This window comes from Chrysemys picta, chromosome 10, assembly GCF_011386835.1.
Source record: "Chrysemys picta bellii isolate R12L10 chromosome 10, ASM1138683v2, whole genome shotgun sequence".
Taxonomy (NCBI): domain Eukaryota; kingdom Metazoa; phylum Chordata; order Testudines; family Emydidae; genus Chrysemys; species Chrysemys picta.
Genome location: NC_088800.1, coordinates 45,614,788 through 45,634,976, shown reverse-complemented (window position 1 = coordinate 45,634,976; position 20,189 = coordinate 45,614,788). Strand labels below are relative to the sequence as shown.

The following is a 20,189-nucleotide window of genomic DNA, read 5'->3' as shown; positions in this document are numbered from 1 at the left end:
GGATTCCTGGGGGGCTCGACCCCCAACCCTGCTGTGGTCACCCAGGACAGGGGCTAGGGTGTCCCCACTCCGGGGTACTCTCTCTGCACTGGGCACCTCCCTGACCCACTGATCATTTCATACAATTTAAAGCAAATACAAGTTGTTTAATTAACAATTAATTTTAAAAAAGAATAAGGAAAAATGGGAAAGGTTAAAGGAAAACACATCACCCTGCTCTGTGGCAGGGAACATTACAAACAGTGTCTTTGGTACGTCAGGGCAGTTCAGTCTGTTCCTTGTAGGTCCCAGGCCTGCTTCTCAGGCCCTGTCTGTGCTGCAGGGACGCTGTGGGTTGGACGCTTGCTCTGGTGGTGGCCACACGCTCTCAGGCTCTAGGTGGCAGGACCCTTCCCAGCGTCGCCCCCGCCCGGTCGGGGTTATGATCCCCCTGCAAGTCTGGCCTGCAGAGCCTCTTGGCTGAGGCGTCTCCCTGTGCTGGGCCCACTGCCCAGGGTCCCCCTCACTCTCCCCAGCTGCTCACCACACTCGGACGGCACACGGCTCCGGACTGCCCCAGCCCCAGCTCCGGACTGCTCCAGCCCCAGCTCCAGCTCCACTCTGCCTCAGCACGGCTGCTGCTGCTGCTCTGCCTCCAGCTCCCTGGGCTGCTTCTTTGGCCTCTCTGGCTCTGGTTGCTGCAGCTCTGCCCCCAGGACAGCTCTGCTCTGCAGGCTGCTTCTGTGACTCTGCTCCCAGCTCTGACCTGCTTCCTGGCTGCTTGTCTGGCCCCTCTGGCTCTGGTTGCTGCAGCTCTGCTCCCAGGGCGGCTCTGCTCTCTCTGGGCTGTGCTCTGGCTTTGGGGCTGCAGCTCTGCTCCCAGCAGCTCAGCTCGGGCCCCTGCTCTCTCCTTAGCTCGGCTCCACTCTGTCTGACTCAGGCCATTCCAGTTCACACTGAGGACGGGACCCCCTGGCCTCCTGACTCCCTGATTAGCTGCCCGCCCTGTCCATCAGGCTGATCTGGAGCATTGGCCTCTCCCCATTGTTCCTGGGGACTGTCAGTCTCAGGCTCCTGATTTGCCATCGACCCTTCCCCTTTTAGTGCTGGGAGCAGCCAACCAAAACACCCCCACTGAGTGTTAGTAAGGGGGCAACAGTCCCCTTACACAAAGGAAGAGTGAAATGCTATCAAATCAAAGTGGTAGCATTTTACGCAGGGCTGGCTACAGGGTTTTTGCCACCCCAAGCAGCAAAAAAAAAAAAAAAAAGCTGCGATCGCAATTGGCAGCAGCTTCACTGCGCCGCTTTCTTCTTCGGCAGCAATTCGGCGGGAGGTCTTTCCCTCTAAGAGGGACAGGGACCATCCGCTGAATTGCCGCCGAAGAACCCGACATGCCGCTCCTTCCCCTTGGCTGCCCCAAGCACCGGCTTGCTCAGGTGATGCCTGGAGCCAGCCCTGATTTTACGTTCACTCTGCATTAGTCTAAATGACTATACAAGGTGCAGTGCAACAGATAAGTGGTCCAATGAATTTTAAATTCAAGCCAATACTCTATGGAAAACTTTTTTGCTCATTCACTCAACTCTCATATATCTAGAAACAAAAAGCTTTGTTTAGAAAACTAGCTAAGTTTGCCACGTGAAAAAAAAATCAAAAAAATTTCCTAACGCTTCATTTGCAAAACCCAAATAAAGGAACGAATAGTTAAGAGTGTCCTAAATCTCACATTCTCCACGTAATCGACAAACATGCTATTTTCAGAAATAATCAAATGCACATTTAATCACAGCACAACCGTAACTCTGTCCCATAAGGTGGGGTTTTTTAATTATTTTTGTTGTCTTGATTTCTGTACTCTTAAGTGTTTTCTTCTAAAGGGATATTTTTGGATTTGTACCATAAATGAATGTTGGACTCTTAAACTACTTAGCCAACACTAGTCTCAAGGAACTGAAATTATAGATACTTTACCAAAAATTCTACTGACAATTGATACATCAGTTGGAGTATCCACACTTGAATATGCACTGACTTAAACAACTACACCTTTAGTTAAAACAGTGTGATGGAGCCACAGCCTAGATTCCACAGCTGGGGGCCCCTTGCCCAATTAAGTCACCTTCAAGTCTACTTTGCCCTCTGACTTTAGTGGCCATCTGAGGCTTCACCCAGCCCAGCGGAATCTTACAGGGGTGTAGAGCCAGTGGAGATGTATTCTACAGAGTTGGTCAGTGCTGACAGGATTTCAAATGTGTACCACTGGGAGCCTGATGGATAATCCCATTAGATGCAGAGGGGGTTCTAAGGCACATCCACAACTAGAGACTGCTTTACTGGAAAAGGGTTCAGTTCGGCTGTGATGTTCACAGTCCCTCCTGCTGCTGGCCTGCCAGAAAGCTTTACTGTTCCCTTGACTGGGGGTGTAGAGCAGACTTCATAACAGAGATTCACAAGTCATAGCCATTTGTGGACAATTGGCCTGGTTTCTGAGGTGAAGCCCTCAGCACTGTCAGCCAGTGTCACCACCTTCCACTTGCCTCTCTCCTGAAACAGAGGTTCGGAGGTTGAGTACAGGCCACCACCGCCTTTGCCAAACCCCAATCACTCAAATGGCAAGCAGCTGAAAGACCAAGTGTGTGACCAACTCCAAGGGAGCTAGGGAGCCCCAATAGCAAACAGCACAGGACTGGTCATTAGCACTCCAGGCTTCCCTGCCATAATGACAAAAGCCAGACAAGTACCAATCACAGCTCATGTCCCCGTGCGATGTACTTTCCGACGCTCCTTCCCCATCTCTCATGTACAAGCGGGGCGGGGGGGGGGGGGGTGCTGCAGGGCAGCAAGGCACAGTGCTTTGTGAGAGACCAGCTTAGGAGCTCTCTGGTGAGTGTTTGGAACCTGTATTCCCCATGACATGGGGGCAAAATTACTGCAGGGATATCTGCTCAGACAAAGGGTGTGACGGAGCAGGGCGGATTTGACCTGGGAACATAGCCTGGGAGTTACATTGAGCTACCTGAGCTGTAACCTGAGCCAGGAAGGGGGGGTGGGGGAAGTGACACCTTCTGCCCGGGAGACTGAACAAAGGAGAGGAGGAGCAGAGGGGAGGGGGGAGAGAGCTGCTGGAGGGTTTTTGGACGTCTTCAGTTTTGGGCTGGTAGGTGCAACGCAGGGAACCCCAAGCTGGGGTCTAAGCTCCCTGTGCTCCCCAAGAGGACTTGATTGAGGGGTCCTGGTTGTATCTACGAGCTCTGCTGTAGACTGTGTTCCTGTTATCCAATAAACCTTCCGTTTTACTGGCTGGCTGAGAGTCACGGTGAATCGCAGGAAGCCGGGGGTACAGGGCCCTGAGTCCCCCAGACTCCGCGACAAAGGGCATCCACCACATCCCCCTGTGGCTACGTCTCTGCTCCTCAGAGTGCGGGTTCCTCCTTTTTTCTTAATGTCTGAAAGTGAATTTATTTCAAGGGGGGAAAGGTACTGAACTGACTGCCCTGGAGACTGGGGCTGTCTGTCCAGATAGTGGCAACAGCCTTGGGGATGGCAATTCACTCTATATGGCCCATTCAACTTTTGGCCCCCTTTCCTGGGACTGCCAGCCAAGGGGGTCAGTTCTTACCAAGAGCAAAGGCAGCGACTTGTCATGGGGACACCTGTCCACTAAGAACTAGGCTGAAGCTCCCAACTCAGTTCACGCAGGCTGCTGAACATACATCAGATAGTGAAAGCATTGCATCCCTAGCTGGAATAGGGCCAAATCCCCAGCTAGGGGGTGAAAAGCTTTGTATCCCTTTACAAATCCCCTGAGACGTCCATTTCCGCAGGCTTTTGATTTTCTATCTTTCTATGTTAAAGAAAAAAGGCAGTTCCGGACACTGTCCCCATGAGCAGGGCTCCTAGGGATGGAATTATTGCTAGAACTCTGATGAAATGTGAGAGTGCAGATACCTAGGAGAGGAAATGTCATTTAACTCACTAAAACCCTCCATTGACAAATATCCACTTCTGGCCCCTTTCACAGATCATTGCCCCAAGCACCAGCATAGCCCTCGGTTGTCATTTGAATACTCTGGACTCGAGGTGATCATTTAGGGTGACCAGACAGCAAATGTGAAAAATCAGGACAGGGGGTGGGGGGTAATAGTAGCCTATATAAGAAAAAGGCCCCAAAATCGGGACTGTCCCTATAAAATCGGGACATCTGGTCACCCTATGATCATTTCTGTGACAGAAGAAGAGATGAAGCCAAACAGAGCTGGATTTCCTACCGCAGCCTTTCACTCAGGATTCTGGGTCTATCTTGCTTGGAAATGCTGTTTGGTGGCCTCTCATGCTATTTTGGCTCTGTTTTCTGCTGCACCCTAGAAGCAGAGGAAGCTGGGTGAACAATGGGGTTTAGAAACAGTTAACCAAACTGTCTGCCTTTCTACTTCCCTACTTACCTGGCCACATTGCTGCAGTATCTGAGTGCCTCACGTTCTTTAATTTATCCTCACAACAGTCCTGTAAAGTAGGGCCGAGCTATTGCCCCATTGTACAGATGGGGAACTGAGGCATAGGGAGACTAAGGCCTGGATCCTCCAAGGGTTGAAACCAATGGGAGTTAAGTTCCTAAACACCTCTGAGGATCTAGGCCTCAGGGACTTTCCCAAGGAAATCTGTCATGGAACGGGGAATTGAACCTGAGTCTCCTGAGTCCCATGGTCAGCTTAAATTTGAGGGTGATGATTGGGTTGGTTCTTTCTTCATACAAACCCATCACTTAGGCCTAATGAAGTAACAGAGCAGTGTGAGTGGACAGCGTTGCTCTAGTGCTAAATGTTTTCAGAGTACGGAGTATGACTAGTTCTAAATTATTATAGTTAGTGGTTCCTATTAATTAACTGAAAATGACTTCTCCATCTTACATGAGGGGTTGCATCAATTTCTCAACCCAGCTTGGCCAAGTGCCATGTGAGAAAGCTAGGTAAGGTGGTACTAGAGGGCTAATGTTCCTCTGAAGAACCAAGTGCAGATCCTGGGAAGGCCATAAGGGAGAATGAGTTATGTAGGTGTTGGCATATGTTCTGCCCAGCTGACTTTTATATCCCCAGCCAAAATCCCCAGTGTAATAGCAGGGGGTGTTGCACCTCAGGATAGAGACCCCTTTGGCAGAGGTCGGGGGGGGGGAGGGGGAATGGCATCAGCAGAGCTGTGAGGGGAGCCCAGTACTGGGAATAGCAGGGGTACAAGTCACAGATTCATAGAACCATAGGGTTAGAAGGGACCACGGGGGTCATTTTGGTCAGGAGTGAGGTGCGTTGGCAGAGCTGTGAGGAGTGGGGGACTGAGCACTGGAATAGTAAGAGGGCTATGGATAGGACTGAGCCACATTGGCAGAGTTGTGTAGGGAGCCCAAGGCTGGGATAAGTCCAGATACAAGGTGCCTGCGTAGAGCTGTGAGGTACATGGAGTAACCAGGGACATGCTTGTCCAGAATGCATCTCCTTTGTGCTGCCCAAGTGCTGTCTGTGCTTTGCCTGACTCACATGGGGACATTCAGCCCCTCAGGTTCCTTGGCACTCAATTGACTCAATTAAAATCAAACTAAGAAGTTGTGTGAATAGCTTGTGGGTTGATCTGTGAAACAGCCAGGTTGTGCCTGGATCCCCAACATGGGGAAGGGAGAGGTCTCCTCATGACGAGGGGCCGGGATACATTTGGTGGGAGGCAGCTGACAGCAATGAGTCTACATACTTCACTCACATGTGTCATCCTTCCTCTAGCCACAGCAGCATTCCTTCACATGGGGAGCGGTGTTCAGGATTTCCCTGGCCAAGGCACCGAGATGTGATGAGCAGGCAGGGCTAGGCCACATCTGTCTGTCGTGCCTCCGTCCATCCTTGTACTGGCAAAAATCGCTATGGCAACCCTTCAGAACATGGGGAGAAAGGGTGGGGTGGGGCGGGGCAGGATCTTGGGGAAGGGATGGGGCAGGGCAGGGGTGTTTGTTTTTTTGCGATTAGAAAGTTGGCAACACTAACAACTTGCCAGGCACCTCAAATGCAACAGATTTATTGTAACGTGAATATGCATGCCATGGGGACTACAGGTTCCAACATAAACTGCTCCATCTTGATCCAAACAGGCTTTTTGTTAAATTGGATTGTGGCATGCTGAGATTTGTAGTCTTCCTGAGCTGCACGTCTGTATTAAAGGTGCAGGGAACCTTGGGATGCTCTGTGTGCCATGTGTCACGTGTAACTTACAGGCCTTCCTTTACAGAGGGAACCTCCCCCTGTTACACTTGTGCAGGAGCGTGTACACCTCTCCATCCACAGTGATCCACAGCAGAGGGGTTCAGCTATTGCGACAGAGCAGGGCATTAATAAAGAATCATAGGACTGGAAGGGACCTCAAGAGGTCATCTAGTCCAGTCCCCTGCCTCATGGCAGGACTAAGTATTATCTACACCATTCCTGACAGGCGTTTGTCTAACCTGCTCTTAAAAATCTCCAATGATGGAGATTCCACAACCTCCCTAGGCAATTTATTCCGGAGCTTAACCACCCTGACAGTTAGGGAGTTTTTCCCAATGTCCTAAACCTCCCTGGCTGCAATTTAAGCCCATTGCTTCTTGTCCTATCCTGGGGTTAAGAAAAACAATTTTTCTTTCTCCTCCTTGTAACAACCTTTTACGTACTTGAAAACTGTTATCATGTCCCCTCTCAGTCTCCTCTTTTCCACACTAAACAAACCCAATTTTTTTCAATTTTCCCTCATAGGTCATGTTTTCTAGACCTTTAATCATTTTTGTCACTCTTCTTTGTACTTTCTCCAGTTTGTCTGCATCCTTCCTGAAATGTGGCGCCCAGAACTGGACACAATACTCCAGTTGAGGCCTAATCAGTGCAGAGTAGAGCGGAAGAATTACTTCTCGTGTTTTGCTTACAATACTCCTGCTAATGCATCCCAGAATGATGTTCGATTTTTTTTTTGTAACAGCATTACACTTTTGACTCATATTTAGCTTGTGGTCCACTATGACCTCCAGATCCCTTTCCACGGTACTCCTTCCTCGGCAGTCATTTCCCATTTTGTATGTGTGCAACTGATTGATTGTTCCTTCCTAAATGGAGTACTTTGCATTTCTCCTTATTGAATTTCATCCTATTTACTTCAGACCATCCCTCCAGTTTGTCCAGATCATTTTGAATTTTATTCCTATCCTCCAAACCACTTGCAACCCCCCCCCCAGCTTGGTATTGTTCACAAACCTTATACATGTACTCTCTATACCATTATCTAAACCAGGGGTGGCAAACTTTTTGGCCCGAGGGCCACATCAGGCTTGCAAAACTGTATGGAAGGCCGGGTAGGGAAGGCTGTGCCTCCCCAAACAGCCTGGCCCCTGGCCCCTGACTGCCCCCATCAGAACTTCCAACCCATCCAACCCCCTCGCTCCTTGTCCCCTGACTGCCCTCCCTCAACCTCTGCCCCATCCAACTGCTCCCTGCTCCCTGTCCCCTAACTGCCCTCTGGGACACCCTGCCCCTTATCCAACACCCCCCCACACTCCCCGGCCCCTTACCATGCCGCTCGGAGCGGCAGGAGCTTGCAGCTGCGGGGCCCAGCCAGAGCCAGCCATGCCGCCCAGAGCACTGGCGGCGCAGCATGGCTCCAGGGGAGGGGGGACACCAGGGGAGGGGCCGGGGACTAGCCTCCCCGGCCGGGAGCTCAGGGGCCAGGCAGGAAGGTCCCACAGGCCGGATGTGGCCCGCAGGCCGTAGTTTGCCCACCTCTGATCTAAACCATTGATGAAGATATTGAACAGAACCAGACCCAGAACTGATCCCTGTGGGACCACTAGCGTAGCTAGCGGGGTGCAGGGGAAGCAGCCGCTTCCCCCGCCTTTCCAAAAGCAGCCGGAGGAGCGAGGGGGGGTGGCGCAGGCTGGCGGTCCGCAGCGCGGCCCGGCAGCCACGGCCGGGCCGGAGGTCGGAGCGAGGGGGGACGCAGGCTTGTTGCCGGCCCAAAGGGCCCGAGGGGGGCAACAGCGGGGTTTGTTGCCCAGTGTGCTTTGCACCAATGAACACATCGAGGTGGAGAAGCAATTTAAGTTTATCTGAGATCTTGAAAAGGCACTCAGGAGACCAGCATGTCTCAAATCAGAAGCGCAACAAATACAAACAAGTTTCCCATTTTATACTTCAAGCTGTTTGTGTGCAAGCCTTTGTTTGGTTTTACCCCTACTCCTCCCTCCCTCCCTCCCTGACTACAGTTACAATAGGCATTACATTGGTATGTGAGAAAAGTTTTTGTTTATCTGTTTATTTGTGGCCTTGTAAGCTTAGACGCATGTGAACTTTCCCCCTCCCCCTTTCCCCCGTTCTTATCACTACAGCATTTGTTAATGTGAGCAAAACTGCAGCTGTCTGCGTTACATGCTATGCTTTTGCTTTTTAGGCTGTCAGCATTTTAGGTTGGTTAAAGTTGACAAGATGGAGTTACTGTGGCTCACTTAGACCCAGAGCAAGAGAGCTTTATCGACACTTATGGTCTTCCACTTTTCCGAGTTACCTGGTAGCTATGCCTAGTGATGCCAACAATTCCCTTTTTTGAGAACACTTAACAAACCTTTGGCAGAATTTTTTTATACTTTAAAGACAAAATGCGATTAAGCTTTATGCAATTAGGATTATTAATGAGAGGGTATAAGGGAACTTTTGAGGAATGGGAGGTACAAATTTTATGTATGCGCACTTTACCGCAAGCGAGCAAAAGAAAAAGAACAAAACATATTACAACACCTGTGAGCAAGAGGCGAACAATGCCTTTCCCTAGTCCCCCTAGACTAGGTAACCAACCCCAAAGGGAATTAAGAATAGTGTTTTTTTCTTTCTGGGCCTTTCACTGGTTTAAGGCCTGTTTGGCTGACAAGATGTGCTTGTTAATATCCTGTGAAAACTCTGGGACATAGGTACAACACTTTTTTTCAATAAGGGCACAGACCCTGCCCCGTGAGGCTAACACATAATTTAGGGCCTGGCGGTTATGCAGAGCCAGCAATTGAAGCTGGTACAGCTCGGAGCTTATGCCTTTTTTTATGGCTAGGGTATTATTGGCAAACTGGGTGAGAAATTTGGAAAGTTTTTTGTAGAGTTGGGTTAGCCGTCCTACCCCATAGGTAGGGACAAATATTATTTTAAACCTGTTTTTTTTTACTGATGGGTTTAATGGTAGCTTTTAGGGACCAGTAATATCTGGGGCGACCTGAGGGAGCCTGGGTCAAAACACGGAGGGGAGGAGCGAGATAGCCTTTATAACAGCTACCATGCCAACCATGAGGAAGCCATTTGTAGGCACTAGTACTACAAACCCAAAATGCTTTACCATAACTAGCCTTTTTATTGTTACCTTGTAGGTTTTGTACGGTGGCTTGTGGGGAAAGGGCAAAGAATGCAGCGCCGGTTTGCCAACCAGTGGCATTTAGTACAGGAACAGTGAGACTTATACCAGGACCAATATAAAATTTACACGTACTAATGCCGGCAAACCAGGTATGATTACTTGTACTGGCTTGCTGATAACATATGAGACCAGTGGGTGGAGAGCGTAAACGAATGGGCTGGGGCTTACGAGTGTTAGGTCGGCCTTTTGTGAATAGATAAAACCAATACTCTGGGTTCTCGCGGAGAGTGTGCTGTGGCTGTTCAGAGAGAACACTAGGCATTTCCAGTGACCCTTACTGTCTTTTGAATAACCGCTTAAGTCCCAAATTGTTGCTGGCAGCTTTCTCAGCAGGTTGGACAGTTCATTGTTTAGGAGCGGGTACTGCTTTCAGTCGAGAGTGATGAATCCAGTTCTTGCGTCCTTTGACGTTTGCCGCCGTGTGGGTAACAAACAGGACGGTGTGGGGTCCCTTCCACTTCTCTTGGAGAGGCTCGTCCTTTCAGGTCTGCACGAGTACAGAATTGCCTGGCTGCAAGGAGTGGACCAGGGTATCCAGCAGAAGAGGCTGTGAATTTTTGGTGTATCTGTGAAGAGAAGAAAGAACAGCAGACAGAGAGCACATGTACTGAGACAAGAAACCACACCCCACTTCCCACTCCCCTGCCAGAACTGGGGTACCATTTATAGGCCATGCCCTTTCAAACATAATTTCGAAGGGACTAAGCCCTAACCTGCCCTTGGGGAGAGCACGAATGCGGAGTAACACAAGGGGCAAAGCATTAGGCCACCTAAGAGAGGCCTCCTGACAGACCTTTGAGAGGTGTTGCTTGAGTGTCTGATTTGTGCGTTCCACTACTCCACTGGCTTGTGGTCGCCATGGTGTGTGGAGCTTCCAGGGGATTTGCAAGGCACTTGATATCTTTTGAACAACTTGAGATGTGAAGTGTGTTTTATTATCAGATTTCATTCACTGGGGAAGGCCGAAGCGAGGAATGATCTCCTTAACAAACTTAAGAGCTACTGTTTTGGCAGTGTTGTTATGACATGGGAAGGCTTCGGGCCATCCGCTGAATTGATCCACCAAGACGAGGAGGTACCTGTACCCTTGGGTCCGGGGAAACTTAGTAAAGTCTATTTGCCACACCAATCCTGGGCCTGCGGTAGGTTTCAAGGTGGCTGGTAACACTGCTACTCCTGGTCGACGGTTATTTTTTTGGCAGATTAAACATTTAGCTTGTACCTGTGATGCTAGGGGTTTAAGTTCAGAGGTTAGAAAATATTTATTCATAAGCTGGGTAAGAGCCTCTCTGCCTGCGTGTGTGGTTTGATGCAGTTTTTGCAACACTGGTCGGATCAGGCCCTTGGGCAGGAGGATTTTTTCCTCTGTGGAATAAAACCATTCCTCCTTTTCCTGGAGACCAAGACTGTCAGCCAGGTTTCTGTTGTTATGGGAGTACTGAGGGGCTGCAAGCTCACCTACTGATGGGATGAGGACATGCATGTGGGCATTTTCCTTTGTTGGTGATTTCAGGGTAGCAGCACGCTTGGCTTCCCTGTCTGCTCTGGCATTGCCCTTGGTTACATTTTGATTTTCCCTTTGATGGGCTTTGCAATGCACCACTGCTACTGCTGAGGGGAGTTGTACCGCTTCTAAAAGCTGGAGAATTTGAGACCCATGCTTGACCGGGGAGCCTTGGGCTGTTAGCATTCCCCTTTGCTTCCACAGACCAGCGTGAGCATGCAATACCCCAAAACCATACGTTGAGTCAGTAACGATATTGACCCGTTTGTCTTTTGCCAGCTCGAGTGCACGAGTTAGGGCCACTAGTTCAGCAAGCTGGGCAGATGTTCCAGCAGGTAAACTCTCAGCTTCCACGGTATCATGGAGAGACACAACAGCATAACCAGCCCTTCTTTGCCCATCTACAACAGCACTACTGCCATCGGTATACCATTCCAAGTCAGCCTTTGGGAGTGGTTGATTTTTTAAATGTGGGTGGTGTCATAACTATAAAGGGAAGGGTAACAGCTGTCCTGTGTACAGTACTATAAAATCCCTCCTGGCCAGAGACTCCAAAATCCTTTTCCCTGTAAAGGGTTAAGAAGCTTAGGTAACCTGGCTGGCATCTGACCTAAAGGACCAATAAGGGGACAAGATACTTTCAAATCTTGGGGGGGGAAGGCTTTTGTTTGTGTTCTTTGTTTGGGAGTGTGTTCGTTCTCGGGACTGAGAGGGACCAGACATCAATCCAGGTTCTCCACATCTTTCTAAACAAGTCTCTCCTATTTCAAACTTGTAAGTAAATAGCCAGGCAAGGCGTGTTAGTTTTCCTTGCTATGCATCCGAAGAAGTGAGGTTTTTACTCACGAAAGCTTATGCCCAAATAAATCTGTTAGTCTTTAAGGTGCCACCAGACTCCTTGTTGTTTTAGTTTTCCTTTGTTTTCTCAACTTGTAAATGTACCTTTTACTAGAGTGTTTATCTTTGTTTGCTGTACTTTGAACCTAAGACTAGAGGGGAGTCCTCTGAGCTCTTTAAGTTTGATTACCCTGTAAGGTTAATTTCCATACTGATTTTACAGAGATGATTTTTACCTTTTTCTTTAATTAAAAACCTTCTTTTTAAGAACCTGATTGATTTTTCCTTGTTTTAAGATCCAAGGGGTTTGGATCTTGATTCACCAGGAGTTGGTGGGAGGAAGGAGGGGAATGGTTAATTTCTCCTTGTTTTAGATCCAAGGGGTTTGGATCTGTATTCACCAGGGAATTGGTGAAGGTTTTTCAAGGCTTCTCAGAAAGGAAAAAATTGAAATGGTGGCAGCGGAACCAGAGCTAAGCTGGTAGTTAAGCTTAGAAGTTTTCATGCAGGCCCCTACATTTGTACCCTAAAGTTCAAAGTGGGGATCCAGCCTTGACAGGCGGCTAGAGTATTGTGCATCTATGATTTCCAGACGGTTATGTTCCTGCTTTTCTGTTTCTGGTAGCAGGGTAGCTGGATTAAGGGAGGGACAGGTTTGCAGGGTAACTTCAGGGTTCTCTAACAGTTTTGCCTGGCACCGAGCAACCCAAGCCTGTGTGAGCCAAAGACCACCCTTAGTATTTAGCAGGGCTTGAACCATATGGGGAATATACACTTGCACAGTTCCTTCCAGTGTTAGTTTTTTAGCTTCCCCAAGCACTAGGGCAGTGGCTGCAACTGCTTGCAAGCATGTTGAAACTTGATTCAGTTGTTTAGAAAAGTCGGCTACGGGACGTTTTCGGGCACCTAATAGCTGAGTAAGCACTCCCAGGGCTACCCCTCTCCTTTCATGCACATACAGTTGGAATGGCTTAGAGAGATCCAGCAGACCCAGGGCTGGGGCTTCCATCAACTTCCTTTTCAAGATTTTAAATGCCCTGTTCGCTTTTGGGGTCATGATTTGCTCCCTTAACACATTCATACAGAGGTTTAGCCCATAATTTAAACTCTGGGATCCATATTCTGCAAAAGCCTGCCATGCCCAGAAATGCCCTGAGCCGTTTACGGTTGCTGGGGATAGGAATTTGGCAGATAGCCTTCTTTTTTTTATTTGAGAGCTGTCTCTCTCCCTGCCTTATGCGAAATCCCAGATACTGTACTTCTGAGAGAGCAATTTGAGCCTTGCTTTGAGCTACCCGGTATCCTCGGAGTTTAATAAAGTTCAGGAGACTCACAGTGGCATTGAGACAAGGGATCAGACCCACAGCAGCAATTAGCAAGTCATCTACATATTGCAGGAGTAGGACTCTGTCTGAATTATTCCACTCTTCCAAGTCTCTGGCCAGAGCCTGACCGAACAGAGTGGGGGAATTTTTAAATTCCTGGGCCAATACTGTTCAGCAAAGCTGCTTTTTAACCCTTCGTTTGTTCTTCCACTTGAAGGAGAATATTTTTTGAGATTGGGTGTCGACTGGAATCATGAAAAAAGCATTTTTTAAATCTAGGACCAAGAAATGGGTATACTGCCCCCCTATAGAGGCCAACAGTGTATACGGATTTGGAACAAGGGGGTGCAGAGTCTTAACCCGCTTATTAACTGCCCTGAGGTCCTGTACCAGCCGATACGTGCCATTGGGCTTTTGTACGGGCAGAATGGGAGTGTTTCACGCTGACTGGCATTCTTGTAGTACACCGTACTTTAGGAACCGATCTATAGTCTTTTGCAGTTCCTTTCTGGCTTCCCTCTTAATCGGATACTGTTTGATTCGCACTGGGCTTTTTTCTGGGAGGAGCTGAATATGAATAGGGATTTGATGGGTTCCTTTTCCTGGGACCCCTGATGCCCAGACAAGGGGATACACTTCGTCCTCCCACTGGTTCCACTCTGGGGCTTGCATAGCTGAGGGTTTAACTGCAAGGGTTATTATCCAAGCATTCTCAGGGGGTAAGGTGAAAGTTATATTATCTTGGGTAAAATGCAGGGTGGCACCTAAACGACAAAGCAGGTCTCGTCCTAGTAGTGGTGTTGGACAATCAGGGAGGTAAACCAGCTTGTGTGATACAGTTTTGTTTCCCAAGGTACATTCCACTGGGGCATACATTGGGCACTTAGTTCCTTTCCCTGTGGCACCCACCACTGTGAGGGAGTATGCCACTGGCAGCTGAAGGGGTTGATTTACAGCGGTCCGTGCTGCTCCAGAGTCTACTAAAAAGTTTATTTTTGAATTTCCCACCCTCATTTTTACTTGGGGTTTCGGGGGTAGGATGGTCCGTCTCCCCTGACACCCCTAGTCTTGATCCTCCGCTGCCATTATAGGGGTACCTTTCCTTTCAGGGCACTTATTTTTCCAATGTCCCTCCTTCCGGCATATGGCACACTGGTTGCGACTCAGACGCCTTTCCTGGGGACCAGGGCACCCACATTCATGACCTCTTATTTCCTGGCCCCTTTCACCTTTTTGTGACCTTCCTCTGCCACCAGCCTGCACCGCTGCTACCATTATTTTTACTTGCCTTTTTTTCTTCTCTTCCTCTTTAAGGGTATAAGCCCTATTTGCAGTCTCCAAAATCTGAGCCATAGACATTCCCATTAAATCCTCCTTTTTCTGCAATTTCCTTTTAATATCAGGGGCCACACGGCTGGTAAAGATACCCTTTATAATTGCCTCAGTTGCCTGATCATGCACTGGTAGTTTGCTTGATGGTATCCCGAATACGCTGCAGAAAAGCCACTGGACTTTCATTTGCTTCCTGGATTAGCTTATAAGGCTTTGCCCAATTGTTATGTCGGACAGCTGAGTGCCGGAGGCCATGCATAAGCAGTTCCTTATAGAAGTTAAGAAGCTTCCAACCCTTCTCCTCATTCGGATTCCACCGAGGGTCCACTAGGGGAACAGGGACCTCAGGCAAGGGCTTGCCTTATCTATCCTCATTATGCCTTCTCTGTGCTTCCTCCTTAGCCTTAGCTATAACCTGATTCCGCTCCACCTCAGACAACAAGGTTCTCATAAGTATATTGCAATTATTCCAGTCAGGCTTACAACTAGCCAGACACCCTTCAAAGACTGAAATAAACCTGCTTGGATTCATAGAAAATTCACCTGCCTGTGCCTTAAAGGCAGCTAGATCCACTGGGTTAAAAGGAACATGAGAGTACACAGGCACAATCTGGGCTGCACGATCCTGTGTTTCTGGACGGGCTACCACATTCTTAGTAAGCAACGGATACAATCCCACCAAGGGGGTACTTTCTGGAGCCTGTGGGGGTGGAGGAGCCGAAGGGGACACTGATTTTGGCATTACAACTGTGGGAGGGTTCTGGGGTTTAGCAGCAGGTACTACCGAGTCTGTCGGAGTCAAATGGCACTTGTGCAAAATATCAGTCCTATTTCTTAATACCATAAAGGCATATGCATAGAGATGTTTATTCCATTTACCAGTTCGCTGACAAAACAAAAGTAACTGAAGGATTGTGTTGTAATTAAGTGATCCTTCCGGTGGCCACCTTTCCTGGCACTCCAGCTGGTATTGAGGCCAATCAACTGTACAGAATCTTTTTAATTTACTTCTAAGCATCGAATCTGACCCAAACACATCCCAATTTGCTAGGATGCATTCCAAGGGCGTACACTGTGCCCCGCCGGCTATACTCTGTCCCTGCCCCATACTCTAGAGAGACACTGGGCGTCCCCAGGTCCAAACAGGTAAAGTCCCCACTGGACTGTTCCTACCTTATTTAAGGGTCTGGTTCTGCACCGTCGCCCACAGTTGCTTCTCCACTGTCCATGTGCGTTGCACCGTTGTGCCTTCCGGGGTCGATCAAACCAGTTTTGCACCCACCTTATAGTAGCTCTACGTAGGTTGCATGTCCCTAGTGAGACAAACCCCAGTGTTTTCAGAATGCCAGTTCTCCCTAGCAAATAAATCAAAGTGTCCTCACTGGGCTGTACTCTATGGGGCATATGTCTGTCTGCACCCTGCCTTGATCACATGATACATGGACTTCTGAATATATTCTGCTTATGATTAGTACAATGGGGAAAATACGTTGCCCCTCCTTGTAATGGAGAATGGTGGCTGCAGAGAACCAACTACAACTCCCTGATTCAGGGCTGCTGAGCCCTCTGGTTCTAAATGGCCCTATGAAGGGTAAGACTGCATACCAGCAGAAGATGGTAGCCCAACTCTGTGTAGCCCAACTATGCCGTGCCCCCTCCTCTCCACCAGCCTGCCGTCCTCCATGTAAGGCCAAGGGCAGAGGGGACAGCTGGATAAGAGACAAGTTCTGCTGAATTTTTCACTGGAGAGCTCTGGCTGGTTTAAGGCTGCTGCGTGTGAGAGAATGCTGGCACGTGCATCCAATATACAAACACAGAGAAAGCCCCTGCCCTGTGGGACTTACCATCTATTTTCAAAACGGGGGATATCAAAGGAGGACTGCTCCCTGGAGAGAAGTAACGTGCGAGTGAAATGCTGAAGAGAAGCTATGCGATTTATTTTGTAAAGCAGACTGAAAATTTTAAATCCAAGTGAAATGTGGATGAAAAATTGGAGGGGGTGGGTATATTTGGTGATTATTTTTTTTAACCAGTTTTCTGAGTTGCTCTAATGTTTTGTATTTAACCACTGATCTGCCCGTGGAGAATTGACCCAACCTTGTCTTGGGCTGCCTTTGATTTGTTGTGGCTCCCTGGCTTGGAGCTCTCTGTCTGCTGGTTATATTGGTTGGCTGATGCGCTGGGTGTGAATCGTCTCCATCCTGGCCCCTGCAGATATTCCACATGACCTATGACCTGGCGAGTGCGGTGGTGCGGATTGTGAACCTGATTGGAATGATGCTGCTGCTGTGTCATTGGGATGGCTGCCTTCAGTTCCTGGTGCCCATGCTCCAGGACTTCCCTGAAGATTGCTGGGTGTCCCTCAATCGCATGGTGGTAAGTGCCTGCTCTTTCTTGACACCCCAAAGCCCTCCACAAGCCCCCAATAACAAAGCATCCCTCCAGCATCACCCCAACACACAGCTCCCTATTCCACAACCGCTCCCCCCTCAGCAATACAGCATCCCCTAGGGTTGCCAACCTTCCCGGATTGGCTGGGACTCTCCTGGAATCGGCCTCAATCTCCTGGCTGCTATTGAAAGCACTCCAGGAGATTTTAACAGGCCAGAAGTCCAGTCAGTGGCACAGTGGGGCTAAGGCAGGCTCTCTGCCTGCCCTGGCTCCATGTGGTTCCCAGAAGAGGCCAGCATGTCCCTGTGGCTCCTAGGTGCAGGGGTGGCCAGGGGGTCTCTGCACGCTGACCCCGCCCTGAGCGCCAAATCCACAGCTCCCATTGGCCAGGAATCATTGCGAATGGGAGCCGTGGGGGTGGTGACTGCAGGCAAGGGCAGAGCCGCCTGGCTGCCCCTGAGTCTAGGAGCCTCAGAGACATGCTGCCACTTCCAGGAGCCTTCCTGAGGTAAGCACTGTGCAGCTGGAGCCTGCAACACTCATCCCCTCCACCCCCCGCACTCCAATCCCCTGCCCAGTCTCAACCTGGAATCCCTCCCACACTCTGAACCCCTCAGCCCCAGCCCAGAGCCCACACCCCCTCCCGCATCCCAATCCCCTGCCCCAGCCCAGGGAAAATTAATGAGGGTGGGGGACAGTAAGCAACCGAAGGAGGGGGGATGGAGTGAGCAGGGGCGGGGCCTTGGGGAAGGGGCGGGGCAAGGGTGTTTGGGTTTGTGCAATTAGACAGTTGGCAACCCTAAGCATCCCCCAGCTATCCAGCAGCCCTCCACTGCCTCCCCCACTCCAGTATCTTCCTCCTCTCTCTAGCATCACCTGGAGGTGCGGGAAGCTGGAGGGAGGTGGAATGCACCTTGCAGAGCCCTCTGTGGTGAAACAAGCAGGGCTGACTGGTCTGGAGAGCAGCAGCGGCAGAACCTAAATGGAGTCTGCTCTGGATGCACACAGGAGAAGGCAGGAGCCCAGCTCCCCCTGCTGGCAGGAGACAGCAAGGAGGCGGGTTCAAAAAATTACACAAACCCTGCTCCACAGGGCCGCCCGAAGGCGGGGCAAGTGGAGCAATTTGCCCCAGGCTCCACAGGGGCCCCCACGAGTATGTTGGAGGCTCCCCCCGCCTCCGTCTTCCCCCATCCCCCAGCATGTCAGCTGGTAAGGGGGCAGGGCTGCGAGCTGCAGCCGAGCGGCGGGAGCTCAGGCCCCGCTGGAAACACCACGCCACTGCAGCATTGGATGTGGCGTGCTGAGGCTCCGGGAGAGGGGTAAGCGGCATAGTAAGAGGCTGGGGCCGGGCACCCCCCCCCCCCCCGACCCCATCCCCCACAGCCCTGACCCCAGCTCTGAGCCTAGCCCCTCTGAGCTGGGCACCCCCCCGACCCCATCCCCCCCACAGCCCTGACCCCCAGCTTCGAGCCCAGCCCCTCTGAGCCGGGCACCCACCAACCCCATCCCCCCCACAGCCCTGACTCCCAGCTCCGAGCCCAGCCCCTCTGAGCCGGACACCCCCCTGACCCCATCTCCCCACAGCCCTGACCCCCAGCTCCGAGCCCAGCCCCTCTGAGCCGGACACCCTCCTGACCCCATCCCCCACAGCCCTGACCCCCAGCTCTGAGCCCAGTCCCTCTGAGCCGGACACCCCCCTGACCTCATCCCCCCCACAGCCCTGAGTCCAGCCCCTGTGAGCCGGGCACCCCCCAACCCAGAGCCCAGCTCCCCACCCAGCCCTAGGTAACAGCAGCACCACCCCCAGGCAGCGACAGCCCATTGGCACCAACCATCACCATCACCCAGCAACAGCCCATTATGTAATTGCAAATGTATTCATACCATTAAAGCATTTAATGTTTTTAAATAATGTATTTAGTGTTTTTTCAATTTATTACAAATTAATTTTTGAATGTATTTCACTAGTTATTTTTTACATTTCCAAATACATGTTACTATAGTATTGCAACTTTTTTTTATGGAAGGGGCCCCCAAAATTGCTTTGCCCCAAGCCCCCTGAATCCTCTGGGCGGCCCTGCTGCTCCATGCTGGGAGCAGGCCCTTGTGCATCTGTGGGGCTGAGCTGGGGCGGCAGCGTGCCCAGTGCCTCCCCATAAAGGCGGGCCTGGGTTTGAACTACAGGATCCTAATTCCTGACACCAATCCCTGCTGTGGCCTTGAGCAAGTCATTCATCCTCCCTTGCCTCAGTTTCTCTGTGTATAAGATGGTGTGATTGCACTGCTCACCTCCCTGCTTTATGGGGGTGTTGTACAGACTATAAAGCATCCTGAAAATAAACTGTGCCAGGCAGTATTGCAACTCCCATAGCAGGAGCAATAGCCGGGGCTCTGCTGGCGCCTGCAATGTTTATGATGAGACATGGAACATATGGTAAGTGCCCGATGAGCTCATGGTGCCTTTCAACATTTCCCCAAGAATTCAGGATCCCTTATTCAAAGGGACAACGTCCAGATGATTAAGCAGCAAAACTGACAAACCTGCTGATGTGCCTCAACCATCCCAGGGAGGTACTAGCCTGAGCAGCAGCTGAAGGGGGAGCTGAGTCTCTCTGCCTGGTCAGTACTGACCCAAGTCAATTAGTGCCAGTTCTGTGGTGGGTTTTGTGACGTGGATACCTGTCCACTAGGAACTGGGTGGAAGCTGCAAACATGCTGAGCAGCCTGGAAGGACTTTCAGACGGTTCTCTCCTGAGCCAAACTCCCAAAGCTTTGTATCCCATCGCTGCGTTCTTGAACAGCCAGGCTCCCATGCCACCCTGGTGTGCCAGATTTACAGTGCAAATTCAGCTAAAACCAAACGTCAGCTGGAGGAGTTGGAGCAAGTGGCACCGCAGGCGAGGAGGGGACAGTCCAGACTGACACATGCCAAGCCCTACATCTAGGAAAAGGCAATAAACAGTATGGATAGGGAGGGATGAAGAGGCTGGATGACCCAGGGTCAGGGCACTAGCTTGGAATTTGGGAGATTGGGGTTCAAGTCCCTGCTTTGCCACAGACTCTGTGTGGCCTTGGCAAGTCACTTAGTCTCTCTATGCCTCAGTTCCCCACCTGTGCAATGGGGGTGACAGCCCTGCCAGCCTGGCGTGCTGAGAGGAGAAAGCCATTAAAAATTATGAGGTGCTCAAAGACTATGGCAATGGGGGCCAGATAAGTACCTTAGACCGACTTAGGGGAGTCTGAGACCCCCAGGGGATAAATCTGGGCTCACAGTGCTATCCTGGGGTTCAGTACAGCTAAGGATGTACAAACAATGCCAGTTTGTACCTCTGGGGCATGTGGCAGTTTGGTCACCACAGTCGCTCTCA

The 20,189-nt window shown here is 50.3% G+C and overlaps 1 protein-coding gene across 3 annotated transcripts in view; it reads left to right on the top strand.

Moving 5' to 3' along the window:
- Positions 1-20,189, top strand: part of HCN4 (hyperpolarization activated cyclic nucleotide gated potassium channel 4) — a 208,905-nt gene that overhangs the window by 105,756 nt on the left and 82,960 nt on the right. For all 3 annotated transcript variants that reach the window (XM_005280998.5, XM_065559686.1, XM_065559687.1), the window contains one exon: positions 16,645-16,806. In XM_005280998.5, coding sequence (XP_005281055.2) covers positions 16,645-16,806 — 162 coding nt within the window. The remainder of the gene's footprint in view (positions 1-16,644; positions 16,807-20,189) is intronic.